Raw genomic sequence first — 26,020 nt, 5'->3', positions numbered from 1 at the left:
AAGGGTCAAATTATGTGTCCTGAAAAAGTTCTACACTACAAAAGTCTCATATAGTGATCTCACCTTTCAAATGAATGTTTGTCTTATGACCCAACAGCAGGGTCATAATAGGGTGGATATTAATGGCATATATGGTGAACTCTTAGTGGTCAGGCAGGTCAGGGACAAGAATCACGCTGGCAGGTAGGATCCATAGAGAATCCTTAAATCTCACATTAATCACTATATTCCACTGCCTTTCAGTCTTATAGCAAAGTAATTAAGAAGCAAGACACATTTTTCCTTCTCTTGGCTCATGGTTCAATACAAACACCAACAATTGGTGAAATGAATGAGATGATGGAAAGGATACTTGTGTATGGCCCTGAAGGCTATCACAAGGTTTACTGTAAATAGGTAATATTATACCAGTGAATATAAACTATTAACTTGAGTAGCAGGTTTGATTGGGACACATCATCAACCATATGAAATAGTGACCTCAAGCTGTGTGACCATGGGCATGTCATTTTTCTCTCTCTGGGCTGTGGTCTTCTCTTCCATAAAATGAGGGGAAGGGGCTGCATAATTTTTAAGGTTATTTCCTAGCCTTTCCTTTTCTGGTCTCCATGCAAATTAATCTAAATAGTTTATTTAGATAGTACAGATTAGATTCATTCAACCTTCATTCAACAAACATTTATAAAATGCCTATGTACAAAGCACAGTGTTAAGTATGGAGGGAGGTACAAAAGGGAATAAGACACAGTCCCTGCCCTCATGGTGCTTACAATATAGTAGGTCTTCCATGGAGACAACATTCATTGAAATTTCAGAGGTGGTGGGAAGGTCCACTTGCTCTCACCAAATGTTCTGTTGAGTCTAGTGCTGCTAGAGTTTTGTATCCTTGGCTGAAAGCTTTGATCCTTGTTGAAATGTTACTCTGGGTGAGGCGGGGCATTGGAGAAGACTCAGTTGTTGTCAGTCATGGATCTCCTCTATGGGTCTGAAGTACCTGAGGGACTACCTTGATAGGGCAGCATGTATAAGGATACCAGGGTCAGAAGAGGAGAGGGAAATGTTCAGAATTGGAGGGGAATATCACAACATGGAAAGGCTGAGATCCAGATGGATAGACTTTGTGGCCTTATGCTTTCCTCACAGTAAGTCTCTGATTTTTTTTTTTTCATATATACGTAGCTGCCCACATCAAACCCAGTGGACCCACTGGAATTCTCTGAGCTGAAGTTGAACTCCTAATAAGTTATTCACAGGGAAGAAAGATATGTAGTTGGGCTACTTTGGTTTCTGGCAACAGTGACTCCAGGCTGTACTCTGGAGTACTTTCCTCCTCTCCAATCTCCCTTTTCAGTCTCCTTTTATATGTTGGTTTTTTTTTCATTGGAAAGTAAGCTCATGGAGGGCAGGGACTGTCTTTCAAGTTGTATTTGTATTCCTAGTACATAGCACAGTGCCTGGTCCATTTTTGTGGTTTACTCATTTCAGTCGTGTCCAATTTCATAACCCCATTTGGGCTTTTCTTGGCAAAGAGATGGGAGTGGTTTGCCATTGCCTTCTCTAGCTCATTTTACAGATGAGGAACTAAAGCAAACAAAGTCTACTGACTTTCCCAGGATCACACAGTTAATAAATGTCTGAGTCCTGATTTGAACACAGGGTTTCCTGACTCCTGCTCTGGAGCTTTATGCACTAAGCCACCTAACTCCCACTTAACACATAGTAAGTACTTAAATGTTTACTAATTGATTGATTGATTGTGCCCTCTGGGCCAAATAGAACAAACCTAATCCTTCTTGCACTGGACAACCTTTCAAATACTTGAAAATAGCTATTATAGCCCTCCTGTGTCAGCTTTTCTCCAAGTTAAACATCCTAAGTTCTTTCAACTGATTCTTATATGGCAGATGGATGATTTAGTTATCGTAGCTGCTCTTCTTTGGACAGTTTCACCCATATCAATATCCTTACTAAATGGTGGCACTCCAAACTGAACACAATTCAGATGCAGTCTGGCTATAGTAGTATACAGCAAACCTATCCTCTCCTTATTCCTAGTAGCTATGCAGCCCTAGATCACATTAATTTCTTTGCCTGCCAGTTACATTATTGACTCAAACTGAGCATATAGCAGGCCACTAAAACCTTTATTAGACAAACTTTCTGTAATCATGCCTTCTTCATATTACACTTCGGGGGTTAATTTTTGGAAAACTCAAAGAAATACTTTACATATTCAGACAAACATTCACTAATTCTATTATTAATTTTAATTAATTAAATTATTAATTAAAATTCTATTTGTCACAAGATTCATGAAAATTCTGGGAGTTTGAATCAGGTTACCCAAACTTTCCTCTTGACTTTAACACTTAGTAGCCATATGACTTTTGGCAAATTAATTATATTTCTCTGGACCTTGGCTTTCCCTTCTGTTGTAAGGATCAAATGAAATGTATGTGAAAATGCTTAATAACCATGAAGTGAGATGAGTGAGGATAGTGATTATGAAATTATGATTTTCCCAAATGTGTTTAGATATTTAGATTGTTGTTTAACAGAGAAGCTGGATTGGAGTGAAAGACAGGGAGACAGAGTGATTAAATGGTCAAGGGTGAGGAGGCTGCTGAACACTGAAACCAAAAGCCCAAGGAAAGTCATGAGAGTCTCTGAAGTTCTGATGAAAATCAATGGAAGGGAGATTTTGATTTACCAGACTTTAATTTGTGTACAACAAGGCAGGAATATAGCTACTGCATGAAGCCACTTCCCCTTGGGTTATCTGTTTAAGCATGTACTTTTGCCCAGATGTCTAGATGGCTACAGGTAGAGTTGTTGCACTGAGGCATTTGTTTTTTGCAACCTCTCTTGCCCCACCGGTGAAGTTTATTGTAGTCATTTAGGACATTTTCTTCTATTATCTTCAGGATCACAACAATGGACCATTAGTCTTGCCAAGAATTAACGTTCCCCCTCTGCCCTTTCCAACATAGTTACCTAGCCTCTCATCTAATTATTTTCGTGGGAAGCACTTGCAAAAATTGGGATCAACATAGATACTAAGGGAGGTCAGGGTCCAAGCCATATATACAGTTATTTCTCTTCCATTCAAAAAGAAAGACTCCAGGCATCTTTAACAGAAGCCATTTGCTACCTTTATCACTATCATGCGATATAGTCATTATCACCAGCTAACATTCATTGAATGTATGGCACTGCATGTTTTGAGGCAGCAGGAGGCTAATGCTTGCATGTGCTTGATATGGGTTGTTCTTAATTGGAATAAAATAGGCCTTAGTTAATAGTTTGCTAAGCATCCCATCTAATTAGTCTTGCTTTGAATAATCTCTTGTTTTTAAACACATTCCCCCATAGTTCTATCTTAGCACTGGAGTGGCTTGATGTAGGGAGTTCTCCCTAATGTGTGTTTCAGACCTTGTGATTCCCTGCCCAGTCCAGCCATTTACTGTAATATTCTGGGCATTATTACCAAGTCAGAATGTAGGTAGAGGTAGCCCAGTCTTTCTTTCTTGATCAATCTTTCACTTATTTGGAATTTTAGGTGTGGATTCTTGGGGAGTGTGCTGCTGTGTGACTGAAATTCCTTTTGTCTCCTGAATGACAGTTCCACCAAAAGCCACTCTTGTTATCAAAGAACGAGTAATGAATGAAAGTGGGAGAGGCATATGTTTCTCACTGTTTGGGATTTTAATCTAATGACAAAGGTCTCCAGTGAAAAGGCTTCTTTTTTCCACATTAGTCTATGAAAAGCTATATATGATGTGTGGTATTGGTGTAGGGTTTCTCTCCAAGGGCCAAATGAGGTTGCTCAGTTAGAATTGCTATACTTGAAGGCTGCCAACACGCTTTCAAGAGGAAAGGTATTTGTATCCACATATTGGAATTCTTTGACCTTGATGGACACAGTATTGTTGACATTCAGATTCTCCAGAAAGAACTGGGAGAGGTTCCTATAGATGTTCTTTGTTCCTGTTTTTGATTCACATGCAGTAACCAGAGTTTGCTTCTTTGCTTTGTTATTGATGAGAAGTTCCAACTTCAGGTCAATAGGATTGTCTGGGCAATTTGGCACAACAAATTGCAACTGGCAATAGATGATGTACCAGCCTGGAGATTGGATGATAAGATTTCCATCATGATATCCAATGCCATTGAGGGTGCCATCTTTGTTCCAGGTCAGTTTGGAACTGCGTATTGGCTTAGAAACTGGAAAGAGAAACAAATGAACAAACAAACAAAAAAACCCAACAGGATTGTTGTATGCATTTGGGAAATGGTCTAGATGATCTGATAAGAGTGTTTAATTAAAATAGTCAAGACACTGGGGGTCTTTGAAAACAAAATAGGTGCAGGATCTCTGTCAGGGACAGCTAGTTGGCACAGTGGATAGGACATTGGTGTTAGAATGAAGAACACCTGAGTTTAAATCCAATCTTAGAAGCTTACTTGCTGTGTGACCCTGAGAAGTAATTTAAACTGTCTGCCTCAGTTTCTTTATTTGTAAAATGGCTATAATTATAGCAACTACCTCCCAGGGTTGTAGAGAGGATTAAATGAGATAGTATATGTAAAGCACTTTGTAAACCTTATATCACCATATAAATGCTAGAAGTTAACATTGTTACTATTACTATTACTATGATGGTTATTAATAAGATGTTTCAAAGACTTACTGAATCACAAAATCTCAGAGTTGGAAGATATCTCAGTGGTCATCCCGTCTTATCCAACCATAAAAATATCCGCCTTACAACACTCCCATGAAATGGTCATCCAGCTTTTCCTTGAAGCCTCACCTTCCTTACCTATGAGGGAGAACCCACTTCCTCCTCAAACAACCCATTCCGCATTTGGATAGCTCTAATTGTTAGCATCCTCCCTGTGATATCAAGCCTACATTTGCCTCTGCATCTTGCACTCGTTGCTCCTTATTTCACCCTCTGGGGTCCAATACAACAAGTCTAATATCAACTGCACATGATAGTCCCTCAAATACTTACAAGCAGATCTCATATGTTCTTCCCCATTTCCCCAAGTCTTCTCTTCTCCAGGCAGAACATCCCCAGTTCCTTTGACGGATCCTCGTGTGTCATGAAGCTGAGAACCTTCACCATTCTACTTGTCCTCTTAAGGACTGTCATATGCACAGTTAATTCTGTAATGCCCCCAGAGCAAGAACTTGTAGCAATGAGTGGATGATAGTTTAATTGGATCATAGATTTTGAGCCAGAAGGTAGCTTAGGGGCCATCAAGTCCAATGCCTTCATTTTTTAAATGAGGAAACTGAAACCTAAGGAAGTAACTTGCCCAAAGTTTCACAGGTAGTAAGTAGCAGAGCTGGAATTTCAACAAGTCTTTGATCTTCAAAGGCTTGACATAGGGGAAAACACAAAGGATCAAAACCGTTTTTATTAATTAAATCTATTCAAAGGTAGAATGTGTGGTTTCAGAAGATAATAAGTTGCCCTTTACTAGAAGTCTTCAAGTTGAATGGCTACTTTTCAGGGATGTTGTATGAGTAATTTCTGTTTTTATTTAATAAAATTGTATTGCAATTTTTTTTTTTACATCACCTACCATTCCTAATGTATCTCTACTTTCTCCTCTCAGATATCTATTTCTTATAATAAAGAATAAAGGAGAGAAAAATTAAAAAAACAACATAGTTTGGCAAAATAAAACATCAAAAATGTCTGACATTCCATGCAGTTTTCTATGACCCATAACCCTCCACCTCTGTAAAGAAGTGGAAGAGGTTCCTTCTCCTAGTTCTTCTTTGGGGCTAACTTAGTTATTGTAATTTTAAAATATCCAGTTTCTATGTTTTATTGTTGTTATTTCCATTTGTATTGCTTTAATTATTGTATATATTGTTTTCTTGGTTCTATTTACTTAACTGGGAACCATTTCATGCCTTCCCATGATTTCTTGTATTTACTATTTCCTATAAAACAGTGATGATATTCCATTACATTAATCTATCATGATTTGTTTAGCCATTCTTCAATCAGTGAGTATGTATTGGTTTCAAGTTCTTTGCAGCTCTCTCTCTCTTTCTCTCTGTGCATATATATATATACATACACACACACACACACACACACACACACACACACACACACACACACACACACACATATGCACACATATACATATATATCATATATATATATGTATATATGTATGTATATGTGTGTGTGTGTGTGTGTGTGTGTGTGTATAACCTTTCTTTTTATCATTGGTGTGTTCCTAGAAGTGGAATGTCTGGTTTAAAAGGCATGGGTATGTCTAGTCATTTATGCAAATTACTTTCCAGAATGCTTTTAGACCCATTGAAAGCATGACTAAGAATGTATTAATGTGTCTGTCTATCCATAACCCCTCTAACATTGACTATTCTTATCTTTAGTCATCGTTACCAATTTTTTGGATATAAAGTGAAACTAAGAGTTGTTTTGTTTTGAAACATTCCTTCATATGGTTGTTAATAGTTTGCTGTTCTTTTGAGAGCTGTTTGTTCACATACTTTGACCACTTATCTATTAGGGAATGACTTTTGGTCTTGTATTTCATAACTAAGTGACTCAGGATAGAGCACCAGGCCTGGAGTCAGGAAGACCTGAGTTCAAATCTAGCCTCAGACACTTATTAGCTGTGTGACCTTGGACAAGTCACTTAACCCTGTTTGCCTCAGTTTCCTCACCTGTAAAATGAATTGGAGAAGGAAATGGCAAACCACTCAGGTATCTTTGCTAAGAAAACCCCAAATGGAGTCACAAAGAGTCAGACATGACTGAAATGAGGGAACAACAATATCTTTGATATCTGATCCTTATCACAAATATTTGATAGAAATATTTTTTCTCAGTTGACTACTTCTGTTTTTGTCCTAGTTACATTATGTTCATGCAGAAACTTTTCAATTTCATACCTTCAAAGTTATCTATTTTAATATTATTCTTAATTGCCATGGAGAGATTTCAGGTACAGGTTACATCAGATGATCTTTGGAGTCTCTTTCCACTCTGAGATCCTACAATTTTGGGTTGCTGAGATTGACCTTGTCAAAACTAGCCTTCACCAATAAAGAGACATTTAGATGGTACAGTGGATAGTGTACTGGGCCTGGAAGCAGGAAGGCTTGAGTTCAAATCTGGCCTGAGACACTTCCTAGCTGTGTGACTTTGAGCAAGTCACTTAACCTGTTTTGTCTCAGTTTCCTCAACTGTAAAATGGGATAATGATAACACCTACTTGCCAGGGTTGTTGTGAGGATCAAATGAGATAATATTTGTAAAAAAAGAAAACCAAAACAAACCACTCAACACAGTACCTGGTACATAGTAGGCACTATAATAATGCTATCTGTTATTATCATTATTATTATTAATTTTCAAAACAAAGATGCTAAAGTTAGTAGTTTTAATTGCTGCTGCTCTACTGCTTCTGTTTTGTGATAGAAGGTGAAAAACATTTTCCCTCTGATCTCCAAAGCAAATCACTTGCTAAAGGTAAGATTTAATTCACTGGCAAAAACAAATTTAAAAAGGAAAATAAAATGCCTGTGGCTAATTACAGAGACTCGTGGCTAATATTCTATTTCTCTTCCACTAAGGCTTTGGAATAGCAACACATTTTAGTGTTTCCTCCAAACTCCTGTCTCTTGACTGAAGCATGTAGCAATATGCAAAGAGGTTTTTTGGCTATTCATTAAGATGTCAATCAGAGAGGCAGAGCAGTTTGCAGTATATTTAACATGTCTCTTTGGTGCAAATAAAGGCCTGGAGCCAGTCATTCTATTGAGTGTTTGGCTTTAGTAGCCATGAGGGAGATGGTCAAAAGTCATATAATCTTAGTAAAATTCAATGATTCTTTGACTCATGTCTGGAACTCCCACCTTGGTCTTCCTGCTCCCTCATATCTGGCTGGGTCCAATCATACTTTACTTTATACGTGGCCATTTCCTTGTCTGCTGCTCTACAACCACTATAGAATTTCTTTCTTCCACCTCGCCTCCCCCAACCCCCCACCCCCTCCCACTTTCCAGCTCTGGAGCCATAATCAAATCAATATTACCATTGCTGCTGGAAAGGTTGTTACTGCCTTAGGCTCCACTTATCATCCCTGTGACTTTGCAAACCAAAACATAAAGCCTTGGCTACCATTCCTTTTCCCCTTAATAGAATGAAAGTATCTTGATGTCAGGAACTGCATTGCTTTTGTATCCCCAGGCTTAGGATGAAATTGACATATAATACGTTCTTAATAAATGCACCTTCCTTCCTTCCTTCCTTCCTTCCTTCCTTCCTTCCTTCCTTCCTTCCTTCCTTCCTTCCTTCCTTCCTTCCTTCCTTCCTTCCTTCCTTCCCTTCCTTCCTTCCTTCCTTCCTTCCTTCCTTCCTTCCTTCATCAGTAACTAAACAGGAAAATGACCTTTAGAAGTTAGGTAAACAGCTAGAAGTTTTAACGGATAGAGTGCCAGGCCTGGAGTCAGGAAGACCTGGTTCAAATCTGACCTCAGACACTTATTAGCTGTGTGAGCCTGGGCAAATCACTTAACCCCGTTTGTCTCAGTTTCCTCATCTGTAAAATGAGCTGGAGAAGGAATGGCAAATCACTCTAGTATCTTTACCGAGAAAACTTCAAATGGGTTCACGAAGAGTTGGATGTGACTAAAACCACTGAAACAGCAACAACTAGATTTAAGATTTGAAGGATTGGGTAAAAGGAACTCAATTACTAACCTTGTAGATATGCTGATGACTCAGTCCCTGGAGGCTTCTTCAGGATACTTAAGATGTCCAATGAGCAATTTCCTAAAAGCAAAATCAGAAACGTGAAAATTTTATCTCTACTTTTGCGAAGAGCAGACATATTCTTGATAACCCTCCATGATCCTTGATTTAGAATAATGACAATTTCTTTTCCACTCTCAGGGGAGTGGCTTTTTCCTCTTTGACCATTAACTATTTTCCAGTGATATCCATGGTCATGAATACCTAATTATGGCTACATAAAATGAGAGATGAGGAAAAGATGTTGACAAGTTGCTTACAATGCAGTGGGAAGGGAGGCTTCTCTTCAAAGGGAAAAGACAAGGACAGCTATCGTGATCAAGTACAGTAATATCACCAAAGAAATATAAAACATTTAACATTTTATGAGGATAGGGAATTAATCCACCCTCATATCTCCTCCTCCCTTCCTCAAACCTTTTTACATCTTTAATTGTCCTTTCATCTTGTAGTCCAGCTTCTGAAGAAGAGGTAGGTGGTCCATTTCTTTGTGGAGGCTAACCTCTTTTTAAAGCATTCTCTCATGTTTCCTCTGGCAGTTCCCTTTCTATCTCTGTGTTACTGTCTCTGTCTCTCTCTCCCCCTCTTTTAATCCTTTCCTCTCCTCTCCCTCTCTCTTCTCCCCATCTTTCTCCCTCTCCCTTCCCCACCCTCCCTCTTTGTTTTATTCTCTCCCTACCTATTGGCTTCTTCCTGCCTGCCTACAGACATGCTCAGGTCTTCCTCATCCCTGGAAAACAGACAAACCCCCACTGCCTTTGACCTTGCAATCACTTTAAACAATCATCTTATGCCATTTTCCCTTTTATTGTTAAACTCCTAGAAATTATTCTTCATACTTGCTTGCCTCCATTTTCTCATCACCCAAGGGATTCAGACCTCGTCACCCTACTGAAATTGCTTTCTCAAAATGGTCTTTAAAAATCACTTTTTACTATAGAGTCACTCTGAATATGCACTGCCAAATAGAACCCACTCTTGTAACAGAGAAAAATAGGTAAGGAAAAACAACTCCCACAGCAGTCATGTCAGACAGTGTTACAACATTTGGCACCTGTATTTCTTACCTCTCTACACAGAGTATGTTTCTCAGCTGTTCTCTATGACATTTTGCTCAATTGGAGTTTAGCCATATTTGATTTATGTTTTGATTTACATCATCATACTCATTGTGTTTTTTTTCCTCTGCTTCTGTTTTATTGACTTTGTACTAGTTCATATAACACTTCACATGTTTCTCTGATTCTCTCAAATTCACAATTTCTTATAGCATCACATTATTCCATTATATTAACATACCACACTGTGTTTCATTCTTCCCCAAATGATGAGCTTCGATTTTGTTTCCTATTTTTCCAACCACTAAAGAGCCTGGGGTATGCTGAAACCAACTTGTGAGAGCTGATTGTTAAATTTTCAATGTAAATATTTTTACCTCAGCAATTGACTAAAAATCAGGGCTTGAGTTATTGTTCATTGTCTAGACTTAATAAAGTTATGGAAAAAGATGTTAATAATGTAGATCAAACTTAAAAGCATATCATAAGGCAGCTAGATGGTGCAATAGATAAAGCACCAACCATGGAGTCAGGAGGATCTGAGTTCAAATGTGGCGTCAGACACTCTTGCAAGCTGTGTGACCCTGGGCAAGTCCCTTGACTCCAATTACCTCTCCAAAAAAATGTATAATGTATATATTTCCCCTCCAGAAAGTCAGTTCTCAAATATGTAACAGCACCACTCCTGAGTGATGCTCTGGATATTCTGATATGTAAATGATAGATCTGTCTTTGAGGTCCTTGTGTTATGTGCCCAGTTCTCAGATTACTGGATCAAAGAGTCAGAAAAATATAGTAATGTTTCTCAAATAAAACTGAAATGACTTCTAGAACAGGACCCAAATTATAGCGCCACTAACAATATATCAGTGTGCCTATTTTCCAGCAACATTCTAACATCATTTCCATATTTTAAAATCTTTGTCACTTTAACACATGAAAGTGTGAACTCATAGAATTATTTTAATTTATATTTCTCTTACTATTAGTAATGAGTAATCATTATTAGTAATTAAGAACATTTTAATATCATTTATCATTCACAGTTCTTCCTTTGAAAATTGTGTTATTACTTACTTTGACCTCTTATCTATTGGGGAATGGCTCTTTGTCTTATATTATTGTGTAAATAAAAATATCTTAGATATAAGATAGAAATAATTTGAAGTATATATGTTATTAACTCTACCCTGTGAATATTTTAGTCAAACTCATTGATGTGCAACTTTGATTATTTGAAATTTTTGGTGGTATCTATCAGTAACTACTTTTCTTTTATGCTTCTCGGTATGTTAATTCCAGTTACAGAATTGGCATTATTGTCTTCCTGCTATTTTGCAAAGGAAGGCTTATCTTTCCTATCAGTGCAAAATAGGACTGTAGGGCTTTGTATTCTCGGTTTTACTGGGTGCAAGAGTAAATATTTAAGATCATTCTGTTCCTTCGAAGTCATTTAAGGTTCCCAGATAATATAGAATAGTATTAGCAGCATCTTGGTGGGGGTAGAGATAAGGGTATACTGTCAGCAGAGGAGGGAGGACAATTATTTCTATAACACATACCAAAATAAAGTTTAATTAGGATCAGCCACCCTTGGAATTGTGCTTAAGCTCATTGGAGTTAGTTAATTCAGTATTTCTCAAAAAATGCCATCTTGCAATTAAAGTGCTGATGACCAAAAGCTGCAATATCTGGGCATCTCCAACTTCTAGCTATTAGCAGCATTTACTTAAATTGCTAATTTCTCTCTCTCTCTCTCTCTCTCTCTCTCTCTCTCTCTCTCTCTCTCTCTCTCTCTCTCTCTCTCTCTCTCTCTCTCTCCGTGTCTTTCTTCTAATTTCACCTCTTTCTCTTCATCCAGATAAGACTGTCATTCCAAATCTGCCTCCATCATTTTTCTCCATCAGCCTCTCAACTTAAATAATACTCTTTTGTGGCACTCTTTTCTGAGAAATATTCATTTACTCAGTCCTCTTCCTTATTTCTATCCTTATTTGGTTATTCTGAATTTTTTTCTTCATTAATGGCCATACATTTACATTTTATTCTTGACATGTTCCTTATAAAAGGTATAGCTTCTGAAAAACACAAGTTGAATTTGCTCCTTTCCTGAATTCCTGCATTTTGAAATGTTACCTTTATTTTCTCTTCCCTTTACTTTTTTCTTTCACTATTTATTATTTTTTATGGAGTCTTCTTTTGTGTTTCACTCCTTGAAATATTAAGTCAAGAAAGAGGTAATATTGTATTGGAGAAGTCAGTCTGGACTCTGAGTCAGGAGGTCTGACCCTATCCCCTACCTTTATCATGAGCACTCACCTCTTCATTGTTCACCTTCTTCCACCATGTTCTCTCTGTCATCCCTAGAGGACAGTATATGTATATTTTCTCTCCTGAGGTGAGTTGCCATATTGGGAAGTACAATCTTTGTTCAGAGTGAGTTGTCCTGTATGGACTCCCAATGTACCCGTTTACCCCAATGCAACCTATTATGAGTCACTTGTGTCTCTTCTACCTCCTCCCACCATGGAAACATATTTCAATGACACCATTTCCTTTCCCCTTCTAGGATATGATCAGTCTTCATTTCCTGCCTCCAATACCTTCTTCTCCATTATTCTTACCTGACTCTCTAAAAATCTTTCATATAATTTGAGAGTCTGAGGAATTATTATCCATTTTTCACACATACATCTGACAGATGGAATTTCATTCTTAGGACTCCTCCCTCTCCCCATCTTTTGCCTTTTCTTTTTTGCATTTGAGTAGTTTATCATTATGTTATCCCACTACCCCACGTTGAAATGATTGATTTACTTGTAGGAGACCATGGTTTATTGTTCACAAACTACTAAATCAAATCAATTCTTCTACCTTCCTTTCTCCTGACTCTTTCAGTTCCTTTAAATCTTTATATTATTATTATATTATTATTACCCCTTTATATTATTATTTTATTCTTTAATAATAATTTTTCTTTACTTTTTCTTTCACCCCTCAATTAGATTAAAAAAATAGTAGCCTTGTCTTGACCTGGAAAATTAGATCATTGATTTCTTTGCTTAGTCTTTTTTTTGGTAATCATACTTACTGCCTTTAGAGTGTTTCTTTTCTTTGTAGTATTTGAAAATTAAATACTTTAGTCCTCATTTTTTGAAATAAAGAAATAACTCCCATGGCCCTCTTCTTTTGAAGATTCATACTCAGATCTTTTCACTGATAGGTTCAGCATTAAAAGATGTTATTTTGGGGGTGGATCCTGAGATATTTTACTTTTTCATATACTTACTCTCTATCTTTTATTATTGATTTGAAATAATCCTGATCTATTACTACTGACTTTCCTTAAGAATTAAAGTCCTTTTCCCTGGTCACTTGCAAAATTTGTCATTAGTGCTGAAAATATAAAACTTAGCAACAACATTCCTTGGAATTTTAAACTTGGAGTTTTCCTCTGTTAACAACCTGCCAGTTAGGGGCAGCTAAGTGGCACAGTGGATAGAGCACCGGCCCTGAAGTCAGGAGGACCTGAGTTCAAATCTGGCCTCAGACAAAACACTTGACACTTACTAGCTGTGTGACCCTGGGCAAGTCACTTAACCCCAATTGCCTAGAAAAACCCAAAACAAACAAACAAAAAACAACCTACCAGTTCTATCAATTAGTACTTTGATCTCTGTTTTCAAAACTTCTGAGCAATTTTCTTGAATTATTTCCTGAATATGGTATGCAGGCTTTTAAATTTATTATTCTTATTACTTTTTGGAGCCACAGTTTAGCAAGAACATTGATAAGCCCAACAGTATCTGGAGGGAAGGCACTCAAGTCTGGTGAAGAGCCTTGAGTTCATGCCATATGAAAACTGGTTGAAACGCTATATCTTAGAGAAGAGAAGATTTAGGTAGGGGCAGGATATAATAGCTAACTTAAAACATTTGAAATCTCAAGTGAAATTAGACATTAGATTTGTTATTCTTGGCTCTAGAAGGCAGAATTGGTATGAAGTTGCCAAGGGGAAAATTTAGGCTCGATACAAGGAAAACCTTAACAATTAGAGCTCTTCTGAAGAAGAATGGGATACCTCAGAAATTAGTATATTTTTCCTCATTGGAGGTTTTAAAGAAGAGGCTAGATGAGCTCTTGGATATAAGATAGAGATTTTTATTTGGGTAGGGTTGGATGAGATCGCTTTCAGTGTCTCTTCCAATTGTGAGTTTCTGTGAGTTGTGTGACTAATAAGACAATGGCTTTTGGGAATGGTAGGGTCAAGTAAAGGTTATGGTTCTTCTTTTTCATGTTCTTGTTCTTGAAATTCACTTGCTTTGGCTTTTATGGCATTTATGTGTTCTTTCAGAATCATTGTCTTTGACTTTTCTTCTACCAGTTTTTCTTTCCCTTATTATTGAATTCCAGATCTATCATACTATTTTTCAGAGCCATTACTTTGCTGAGATTTTCCTTTGTGTGTTTTAAGCTGTGTATTTTGTTCATGTTCCTCCTGCCCCTGCCTTTTAAAATCCATGGTTTCCATCAAGACTCAGCTCTTGTCCCACCTTCTATAGCAGTTTTTTCCCAGTTCTTTCAGAGGGCATGTATATTCTATGTAGTTATAGATGTGTACATGCTCCCATTAGAATGTGAAGTCCTTGAGAGCAGGAATTATTTTTTTTTAAAATTTTTTCTTCCTACTTCCCACACTTATAGTACATATTTAATAAATGCTTGTTGATTTATGAATTGAGAACTCCAATTTTGACCTAATTTCTATCCTAATATATTCTTTAAACTTTTTTTTCTTTTACACTCTCCTAGAGTTTCTTACTATTTTTCCATGATCTCTATGAAATATTCCAAATTTTTTGTCTGTCTCTCTCTCTGTCTCTGTCTCTCTTCTTTCTTTCTTTTCAGGGGGAAAGGGACTTACTTCCTTTTAAAGCATGATATTTATTCACTGTTTTGTGACCTTTTTTAAGGGGGGGATTCTTACTCATCTTTCTTTCCATTTTTATGAGTCTTACTGTTGGTTTACCTGTTTGGGGATGGGGTGAGGCTGGATCTTTTTCCCCAGTTTTAGTTTTTCAGACTTTACATTATGATAAATGCCAGTTGAATTGAATTGAATTCCTAGTAGCTTTTATTAGATTTACCTCCTCAATATTTGGTTCCTCCACCTTCCTCTGCTATGGCTACTGCCACTGTTTTCCTGCAGAAAACAAGTTTGGTGGCTCTGTCTCTTTTAGTGGGTAGGTTTGGTGGTCTGACTTGGTCTCTGCCATATATAAATTCCAACAGGAGATGACTGGACGCAGCTAGGGTTCTAGGTCCTTTCCCCTCAGATACAGAAGCTACTTCCCCTCTAATCAGCTCTGCAATACCATTCTTCCTTCCCTCTTTTTTGATCCTACACAATCTTTTTCTGTTGTAGTACTGGGCAAAACCATGGATTTTCACTTCTTGGCTGAGGGTTCATTCATAGAAAGGGCGGAATAGGGTTGGAGGAAGAAGGGAGTAGTTTAGGTGGTTCAGGTTTTGCTGCTAATTTGGGAGATGCTACATTGCATTGAAGTATTTTGTCTCCTCTTACTGATAATGAAATTTAATTACTATTGTTGTTCAGTCACTTGTCATGTCAAATTCTTTGTGAACACAATTGTCTTTTGTTTTTTGACAAAGATACTAGAGTCATTTGCCATTTCTTTCTCCAACTCATTTGACAGATGAGGAAACTGAGGCAAAAATGGTTAAGTTGACTTGCACAAGTATCTGGGGCCAGATTTGAACTCAGGGAGATGAATCTTCCTGACTAGTCCAGGCATTCTAACCACAGCACCATCTAGCTGCCCCTTAATTGCTATAAATCTGGCAAATTTCTTCTCATTTGAGATGATTGGAGGTAGAGGAGCTATGCCAAAATAAATACCATCTTGCCAAGCATATCAGCAACAATTTTTTAGCTGTTATATTTTTGACTTTTTCTCAGTTTTCATCCTCCTTGGTGTCTGTAGCTTTTGAAAGATTTGACTATTTTATCTTTTTAGAAGGTCCATCCTTCCTTGACTTCCACAACACTCTCTTTCCTGGTTCTCCTTTTGTGTACCTGATTGCTATTTCTCAGTCTTCTTTGCTGAATCATCATCCATCTCCGCCCTCACCCCATTTCATAGGAGTGTGCTTCTAGATTCTGTCATGGGTCCTCTTCATGTCTCTCTACACATTCTCCCTTGGTGATCTCATCTTCTCCCATGAGTTCAACTTATTTATATCTATATCTGTGTCTGTCTTTCTGTCTGTCTGTCTGTCTGTCTGTCTATCTATCTATCTATCTATCTATCTATCTATCTATCTATCTATCTATCTATCTATCCATCTTCCTATAAAACCTTTCCACTGGACTCCAGTATCACCTCACCTCAACTCAAATTCTGCAAGTCCAAAACCAAACCCTTCATCTTTGTTTCTAAACCTATCCCCCTTCCAAATTTCCATATTTCTGGTGAGAGTACCCCTATCAGTCATCTTAAACTCTTACATCTCCCATACCTCCCATATCCAGTTGGTTTCTAAGTCCTGTTGATTCTCACTTTACAACATTTCTCACACATGTCCTCTCTTCTCCACTATTCTCCTTTGGATCTTCATCAAATTTTGTTGTATCTATTCATTTCTGTACAACCATTCTATCAGTAGAGTGCAAACTCCTTGAGGGCAGTGAATTTTCTTTCTTTGTATTCCAGTACCTTACACCTTGCCTTGAAAATGCCAAATGCTTAATATATGTTTGTGGAATTGAGTAGTTATTGTGCTTTTTGTTTTCAACAACACAAAAAGAGCTTGTGTACCCTTTTCTTAATAGACTTTGCTACTGTTCATGAAGTCATTTGAACCTGGGATATACTCTTGGCACTAAAATAATGATGTTATTATATTTAATTTAATGAAACTTGAAATTACTTCCTTGGGCCTCAGATTCCTTTCATTTCTAATATTTGCTGATTCAGACATCTGTGTTTTAATGGCCATTAGTCTATATCTGGTGACACTTTCTGAAAAGGTCTGTGACCTTTAGCTCATCAGTTTTTTGTTCCTTTATTTCCCCCCCCACCCCCATAATTTTGCCCTGAAACTGATGGATCAGCTCAAGCGATTACTTAGAAGTTCAAGTGGGCTGAAAAGACTGGAGGATGCTGTTACATATGGAACTCCTATCCCTGACCCTGACTGCTTCTCTGGACCTTTAGACCCAGGACTTGGGCCTTGAAGTTATACACTTCTTGGTTAGGAGAACTTGGGTTTTTCTAGTTTTGACTGTCTAAAAAGCCTGGTTCCTGTTATGTCTGCACTCAATTCAAATCAGTTAAACCATTTTGGTAAAAATGGTTAGTCAGTCAAATAATGACCACTGACTGACTGGCCTATTCTGGCAGCCCGGCCAAAGTGCCTAGTGTTTATAAACACTGACTCATTGTGAAATTGACTAAGCTCAGAAGCTACATTCTGTGCAATGGTAGTATTGGTGGAACTCTAGTTTAGAAGTCAGTGGACCTGGGTACCACCTCTGCCACTAATTTATTGTGTGATTTTGCGCAAGTTACTGTTTCACTCTGGGTCTCAGTTTCTTCACCTGTAAAAAGAAGGGGTTGTCTCTGAGGTCCTTTCCAGTTCTGAAATTCTATGTTCTGTGGGCTATAAGTTCAAGTTTTTTTTCCCCCACTCATTCATTCAATACACTACTCTGAAAGATAGAAAGAGATATGCCATAGGTCCTGTTCTAGGTTTAGAGGAGGGAGGAGGAACTAAGAAGACAGATAATTATGGTACTCCTAGAGAAAGTGAGATGAGGACAAAGGAAAGGTCCAGGAAAACGGCTAAGAGTAGACAGAGGTTCCTAGAACAATTCTTCGATTAGTAGATGTGTAATAAATATGGCTGATTGATTCCTTTCTCTTGAGGTGGAGTTGAGCCAGAGAACAGGTTGAACTAGAATTAAGCCTTTCAGGAGGGAGAAGACTTCAACAGATAGAGGTTGGGATTGGGGAAGAGAAGGGAAAGTGTATTTCAGTTATGGGGGTCAGGAACCTGCTTTTGAGCAGAAGACTGACGTAAGCAGACAGACCTTAGGAATAGAATTCCCACAGATATATGGAGAATAGATTGAAAAGACATTGAAAACAGGGAGACCAGTTGGAAGGCTATTAGAATAGATGAGGTTAGAGGCAATGAGCCTCTAAGTTGCTTTCTATGTCTTCATCTTTGATCCCATGAGGACAGTATGTGAATGAGAATAGCTAGTATTCCACTTAGGCTGCAACATAGGCAAATGAAGGGGAGGAATAAAGCTAGGTTGGAGTCAGAAGGTGGTGGTCTTGAAAGTCAGAATCAAAGGTTTAAAATTTTTTTTCAGAATTTGGTGGACGGTCTTGGGAGCTTTTGTGGAAGTTGTAAAAAATATTACTCTGGCATGGACATAAGAAAATCAGCTTAACATATATGAAAGAGGAAAAGAATCTTCAAGCATGTCTGACCCATCTCCCACCTCCCCGCCCCCCCCCCCCCAGGATTTCTGCAAACATAGCAAGAAGTTCTGTTACTGCACTTAGCACTGAGGAAGTCAGACTGTGTTTTCGTTGCTACTCACATGACTTAGTAAGTAGCAGAGCAGTTAGAAGAGACCTGAACTGCTTGATCCACCAAAAGTTAATAGTTCTCTCTGCTGTCTGCAGGGAGGCATTGCTGAGGTAGAGGAATCCTTCCAGAAAAAAATCAGCCTATACTTGGAGCATTAATAGCCAAAGGGACTTGAGTTATTCTCCTCTCCTTTTTGATTGATTTTGTTTAATTCAACAAACTTTTATGAAGTGCTAGTCATCAGGCACTGTACTAAGACACTCTCACGAATCTTACTTTTGGGAAGGCTACAGGCAAGCGCTGTCCTTTGTGTTGAAGGCTAGGCAGGGCTACTACATCCCATACCTATTCCAGGCTAATTCTCTTCTGCTTCTTCCAACTTGATGGTCTTGTGTGATAAAGGGGAAAGAGTTTTGGATTTGGGACCAATTAGAAGACCTTGGTTCATTCTAGGCTCTGTGACTTACTACCTTCCTGAAACTGGGTGAAATACCTCCCCTTTCTGGGCCTTAGTTTCTTCATCTGTAAAATGGTGGAAGAAGGGGGAGTGGGATGGCCTAGATGCTATCTACCATCATTTCTACCTGCAAACCCTATGTTCCTTCCTTCCTATTAATTTGGCAGTTTAAGAAATTGTTGTTGTTGGTCAGTTGTGTTTGACTCTTTGTGACCTCATTTGGGGTTTTCTTGGCAAAGATACTGGAGTGGTTTGCCATTTCCTTCTCCAGCTTATTTGACAGATGAGGAAACTGAGGCAAACAGACTTAAGTGACTTGCCCACAGTCACACAGCTAGGAAGTGTCTGAGGCCTAATTTGAACTCAGGTCTTCTTGACTCCAGGCCTAATGCTCTATCTGATGTGTCACCCAGTTGCCCCTATTAATAAAATACAAAATATAATTATTTTAAATGAATTCATGAAAAGAGTTTTGGAGCTGCAGTCAGGAGGCCTGGATTCAAATCCCTGTTCCAACATTTACTAACTGTGTCACTGTGGACAAGTTATTTTATTTCTTTGAGTCTTAGTTTCCTCATCTGTAAAAATGGGACAATGATACATTCACCACCAAACTTGGAGCTTTTCTGTTAGGAAAGCATCTTGTAAACCATGAAATCAGATGCAAAAGTGAGTCATTATTGTTGTCACTTTAAGCTGATATTCATTGTAAAATGCTTTAACGTCTATGATCACGTTTGGGCCTGATAGCTGCTCTGTGAAGTAGCTGCCACTGGTATTATCTCCATGTAACAGATAAGCAGAGAAAAGTCAAGTGACTTGTCTGTGGTCCCATTGCTAATGAGTGTCAGAGGCAGGATTAGATGTCAGAATTTTCCTTATAGTACTTTCTGACTCAAGGTCCAACACTCTACTCATGATGTCTTTTGAACAGACGGGAAGATCCTGGGGCACAAAAAAATATATCTTCCATTTCTTTTGTAACCTCCATAGTATCTAGGACATTGCTATGGACTTATCGTTGTAGAGCTGGAAAAGACTTTAAAGATCATGCCATCCAAACCCCTGATTTTATAGATAAAAAAGCAAAGGGAAGTGACCTGCCCATAGTTGCTCATAGTAGATCCTCAGTAAATGCTTCCTGATTGAATGAATGGGTTGATGGAATGAGCCTGCTCCACAATCCCTTTCATCTCTAACATTCTGATTGTGTGACTTGGACATTCTCTTTAGGACCTGGAATGGATGGATCTTAGAGACCAGAGACAACCCTCATAACCTCATTCCCAGGCACACCCTGCAGGTTGAGTTAGATGGGAAGATAAGATGTGTGATATTGGCCTAAGATAGCATATCACACCCAGACTCAGCTACTCCCTTATCTGACGAAAGCATACTCACCCCACTTTGGCTGCGGTGGTACCAGTTATAGCAGGTGAGAGTTTGTAGATATATATCAGAAGTCTGACATGTTTGGACTCTTTTCTTTCTTTCTTTCTTTCTTTCTTTCTTTCTTTCTTTCTTTCTTTCTTTCTTTCTTTCTTTCTTTCTTTCTTTCTTTCTTTCTTTCTTTCTTTCTTTCTTTCTTTCTTTCTTTCTTTCTTTCTTCCTTCCTTCCTTCCTTCCTTCCTTCCTTCCTTCCTTCCTTCCTTCCTTCCTTCCTTCCTTCCTTCCTTTCTTTCTTTCTTTCTTTCTTTCTTTCTCTTTCTTCTTTCCTTCCTTTCTTTTTTCCTTCCTTCTTTCTTCCTTCCTTTCTTCCTTTCTTTTCCTTTCCTTTCCTTTCCTTCCTTTCCTTTCCTCCTTTCCTTTTTTCCTTTCCTTTCCTTTCCTTTCCTTTCCTTTCCTTTCCTTTCCTTTCCTTTCCTTTCCTTTCCTTTCCTTTTTTCCTTTCCTTCCTTTTTTTCCTTTCCTTTCCTTTCCTTTCCTTTCCTTCCTTCCTTCCTTCCTTCCTTCCTTCCTTCCTTCCTTCCTTCTTTTTCTTTCCTTCTTTTTTTCTCTCTTTTCTCTCTTTCTGTTCTATCTTTAAAAAATGTGTGATTTGGTGAGATCATCTGATGTCTGAGAAACTCAAGGATGGGGAGAAAAAGATCTTTAAAAATTCATACTTCCTGAACTGAAATGACAGCATCTATTTTTAACCTCTTTTAGATTTCTGTTCTGATAGTTTTTCCCTTAGTTTGAGGGGAAAAAACAAACAAACTCCCCAACCACTCTGGTTTTAAGCTTCTTGGGGGAGATACTTGTCTTCATAGAGTTAAAGGTGAGCTTGGTTGCCTGGAACTCATGGCCTCCCTAGAAATGAGGATGTACAGAAACTGAGAGCCATGGAGTGGAATATAGAGAGTAAGCCAGAACTATAGACTTGACCATGGAGAGGCCATGCACATCTCTGCTAAGTCCCAACCTCCAGATCTGGGCCTGATGTGTATTGAGAGGCCAGAGAGATTTTGGGGCAATTGGTTGGTGTGCCCAAGCTGGTATAGCTCCAAGAAGCCAAATGCTATTTCATTCCTCCTGCCTCATAGCCCAGCCTGAATATCTGGCCTATTGGATGAATATCTCTGAGTCCCACCATTTCACCTTGTTGCTACTGAAGGGCATAGACATTGATAGGGGTCTCAGTCAAATGGTTGGGAAATGAGACTTATTTGGGTGGCTCTAGTCCCACCTACCCTATTGGATGAAACACTTATTTTCAAGAAACTATACCCCTATGAGGAAAAGGCAGGCAGACAGCATTTATATCTATCTAGATGCTAACAATCGAGTTCAGTCAACAGATACTTTTTGAGTACATAATGTGTGCCTAGCTCTATCCTAAGAGCTATGTGATTATAGGGATGGATAAGCAAGTTGGAAATGTGACTTCTGCATGCACACACACACACACACACACACACACACACACACACACACACGGAAAAAATTAGAATTGGAGAAAATGAAGGCTGGAAAGGACCTTAGGGATCATCTCCACCAATGCGCTCATTAATTAGACCATGGAAGGGAGGGGAAAAGGTTGGATCTCCTCAAATATCTCATGGTCTCGGTATCAGTGTATGAAAATTATAGAGAGACAAGCTTTCACTCAAAGGTTTCCTAATAATTGGATCTGTCTAGATATGGGCCAGACTGCCTCAAGAGGCAATGAGCTTCCTATTACAAAATGTGTCCGGGGAGGAGCCCTCCCTTAGTCATCCCTCCTCTCACTGATACCATTTGAGATATATTAGAGGGATGGGAGATGGGGCTATTCTTTTTGAAAAAGGTCTAATTCAACTCTGAGAATTCATAATTACAAAGCAATAAAAGAGGTGAATTATATGGTTTGGACTTTGAATGATAGAGGAATTTAAAGAAGGTACAGCTCAAAGTGGACTGGAGTGGTTCAGGAAGGCTTAATCAAAGAGGTACATCTTGAGTGGAGCCTTGAAATGGACATGAAGGGGAGTGAGAGCATTTCATGTCGGGGTGGAAAGCATGAACAAAGATGATAAGGGGTAAATGAGTATTAGTGCCTTTCTATCAAAAATACCTTATATTAGTTTTGCATATATAGAGTATCCTAAAAGTCTCAGTAGGGCTTCAGTACACTGAGACTTTTGGCAGAGCCTGTATTTTGTACATGCTTATTTTCCATATACTTTTATGTATATGTATTGTTCTTTCCCTTCTCTTCATCCAAGAATGAATGGACAGGGACTCTGTCATTTATGTCTTTATAATCCCAGACTCCAGTATAGCATTTAACATTCAGTGGACAAGCACTGAACCTATTATTTCATTGGCATAGATAGCTCTCTGAGGGAGAGGGTGAGGGAACTCACTCTATTGATGCAGATGGGCACCCTCTTTGCAACTTACAGTCATAGGGAGTTGCCTGGAACCCTAAGAGGTTAAATGATTTCTCTATGGTCATAGAAGTAATATGTGTCTAAGGTGGGCCTTGAGCTCAGGTCTTCTTGTCTTTGAGACAACTCTTAGCCACCATGCCATGCAATGCCCACATAATAGGCAATTATTAATACTTATCGATTTCTATGGCACCTGTGTGAGGACCATAAAGAGGAGCCTGGCATATTGGAGCCAATAGTATCCATTGGGGAGGAGGAGGGGAAACCTGAATTGTCTGGAAGATGCTTTGCAGTAAGTAACTAAGGCTCAGCATCACTTCTATCTTCAGTCTGTCTTTTCAAAAGCAAATGCAATGAGAGAAGTGAGGAAGGATCAGAGTTGGAGCAGCTCAAGCCAGCTTGGTTAAATTTTCAATGTGAGAATTTACACCTCAGAATTCAGGAAATGCTGCAGATAAAGGCTTGATTTATTATTATTTTTAATTGTCTAGACTTGAGAAAATTATGGAGATACTATTAGTAATGTAGATTAAACATTAAAGTGTGTTGTATATACATTTTCCCCTCTGTATTAAAGCATTTGGACTTCATTCCATAGATAACTGTTATAGCCATTGAAGGTTTTTGAGCTAGACCAGGGGTGGAGAATCTGCAGCCTCGAGGCCACATGTGGCCCTCTAGGTCCCCACCCCTGGTCTAGACAGTGCCATCATCAGAATTTCACAAAAATAATCTCTGAGGATAATTTCCAAATATACATTTTTCTCCTAAGCTCTGTTCCTACCATTATCACCTGAATATTCCTGGATGACTTCAAAATCTGCATTTTTTAGCTAAAAAAAGTTAAATTAATTGTCTTCTCATTCGTGCCCCTCCTTGCCCTCAAACATCAAACCTTGCTCTTTTCTTGTATTACTTAATTCTAACATTTTAATTAGGTCTGGACTAAGGGGAGACCCTGGGAATGGGATGTCAGAGATGGTTGAAAGAAATGTCAGAAAGGAAGAATGGCTAAAAATTTGCTGATTAAATGGATGTACTTTTTTTCTGGGAGAGCCAGTTGTTAACATTTACTGTATACCACAAAGAAGGATCGTTCTTTACTACTTGCATTTCTGTAGAGCTGACGTGGACAGTCTCAGGTCAAAAACTGGGAACATTTTAGCCATCTACTCTATTTATGGAAAATCTAATACTCCAAGACATGGAGATTCAAGTGAATTATTTTTTAAAAGCTTTCTTATTAGAAAAAAAGATTTAATGAAAGAAATGGTGCTCTCTTATCTCTCATTGACTGTGCTGTTAGGCTGAATACTGAAGAGAAAGTTAAAGCAATCTGAGATATAAGCCTTTAATTAACCTTCAAAAGCTCATTCTTTCTAGTCTGCCAACAGATGATTTCAGGCCCACCCACCAGATCCTGCCAAGGCACAAATCAGGAATCATCAGGCTTCTGCAATGATACATCAGTCCTAGACCTGGCAGATAGATAATATGCTTTCCAGGTGTCGGGGCCTGGTAGGGCTTAAGGTGTTGCTTTCCAGTAATCTCATGTTTGCCCTTGGCATGAGATTGTTATTCTGTTAGTCCTTTCCTGAGAGTGGTGGGAAAGGACAGTTTCTGGTTCCTATTAAGTTGAAAGGTGATGAATAGAGAGACGGAGATTCTGTTTTCCATTAAAACTCTTTATCCTTGTGCTATTTAAAGTTTCCCCATTGCCTTGGATACCACCAGGTGGTGTCTTTAATTCACTGAGGGAATGACTTTAAAGGGCACACAGTACTACAGCTTCAGAGGTGTTAGAATAACCCATCCTTTCCTGGAGAGCTTGACAGGTCTTTAAAAGGAAGGTAGAATAAGGGATCCAAACATATTTCCTATAACTATCATGTGGCCTTGGATTTATATGCTGTATTAGGGCTTGACTTTATGTTCTAGCACTCGCTTAGAGAAGTGTTATGTGGTAGAGTGTTGATTTTGGAGTCAGAGGAATCCACACTCTCCTTGCTACTTGTGTGACTTTGGACAAGTTGACTAACCTATCTGGGCTTTGTTCTTCTCATCAGCAAAATGAGGAATTGTTCTGGATCAGAGATTCTTAATCTTTCTGTGTCATGGACTCCTTTTGCAATCTGGTGACATTTATGGACCCTTTTTTGCATTAATGTTTCTAAATGTATAAAATAAAATACATAGGAGTAGAAGGGAAATTGATTCTGTTGAAATAGTTAAAAAAACAAGTTCTTGAACTTCAGTCCAAGTTAATTCAATAATCAATAAGAAACCTTAGGCTTCCTCTGGGACCACTAGGTGGCACAGTGGATATAATACTGGGCTTGGAATCAAAAAGACCCATGTTCCTGAGTTCAAATCCAGCCTGGGACATTTACTAGCTGTATGATGCTGGGCAAGTCACTTAATCCTGTTTTCCCTAGTTTCCTTCATCTGTAAAACGATCTGTAGAAGGAAATGGCAAACCACTCTAGTATCATTGTCAAGAAAACTTCAAATAGGGTCACAAAGGATAAGACACAACTGAAACAACTCAACAATAACAATAACAAAGACTTTATGGCCTAGAAGATCTTTCACATTCTTTCCAACTCTAAACTTTGTATGTAATTTCTACTCCCTCCCTTTTTACAATTTTTTTAGTAATTGGCTATTTCTTCAACAACTTATCCCCCTGTCTAGGGACAATGAAAAGAGCATTGAATCTGGGGCTAGAGGGACTCAAAATTGTGCCTCTGACTCTGTAACCTTGGACAAGTCATTGGGATCAGCCTCCTTTGGAAAAAGAATCAGTTGGATGAGCTGGAATCTGAAGTCCCTTCCAGCTCAAGATCAATGATCCCCCTCTATGATGCAAAGGGGTCAGACTAGGTGGTTTTCTAAGGGTCCCTTCTAGTCCTAACATATTATTTTTTCTAGGTTCCTTTTAGCTCTAATAGTCAATGTTCTAAGCATGGTTCTGGGTCAACATTCCTGTGTTCTAAGGTTTCTTCTACATTTGAATTTTATGTGTTCCTTTGAGCTACAGTGACATTAATAATTATAGACCTTTATATATTGGCAAAGTGCTTTATGCAAATTATCTCATTTGCTCCTTATAGCAATTCCATTAGGTAGATGCCATAGGCATTATTGTCCTTGTGTTCAGATGAGTAAATTGAGGCTCATATGGGCTAAATAATTTGCCCAGGGTCACACAGC

At 38.4% G+C, this 26,020-nt stretch overlaps 1 protein-coding gene across 2 annotated transcripts in view; it reads right to left on the bottom strand.

The window, feature by feature from the left end:
- Positions 1-2,699: 2,699 nt before the first annotated feature.
- TNFSF8 (TNF superfamily member 8) overlaps positions 2,700-26,020 on the bottom strand; it is a 38,182-nt gene continuing 14,861 nt past the window's right edge. For both annotated transcript variants that reach the window (XM_020990623.2, XM_020990622.2), the window contains 2 exons: positions 8,763-8,834; positions 2,700-4,224 (listed from right to left, as the gene is read on the bottom strand). In XM_020990623.2, coding sequence (XP_020846282.1) covers positions 3,827-4,224; positions 8,763-8,834 — 470 coding nt within the window. In that variant the 3' untranslated portion in view covers positions 2,700-3,826. The remainder of the gene's footprint in view (positions 4,225-8,762; positions 8,835-26,020) is intronic.

Source organism: Phascolarctos cinereus, unplaced genomic scaffold (genome assembly GCF_003287225.1).
Source record: "Phascolarctos cinereus isolate Bilbo 61053 unplaced genomic scaffold, phaCin_HiC Scaffold_2;HRSCAF=192, whole genome shotgun sequence".
Taxonomy (NCBI): Eukaryota; Metazoa; Chordata; class Mammalia; order Diprotodontia; family Phascolarctidae; genus Phascolarctos; species Phascolarctos cinereus.
Note: the sequence above shows the minus strand (reverse complement) of the source record. Positions and strands in the feature narration are given on the sequence as shown.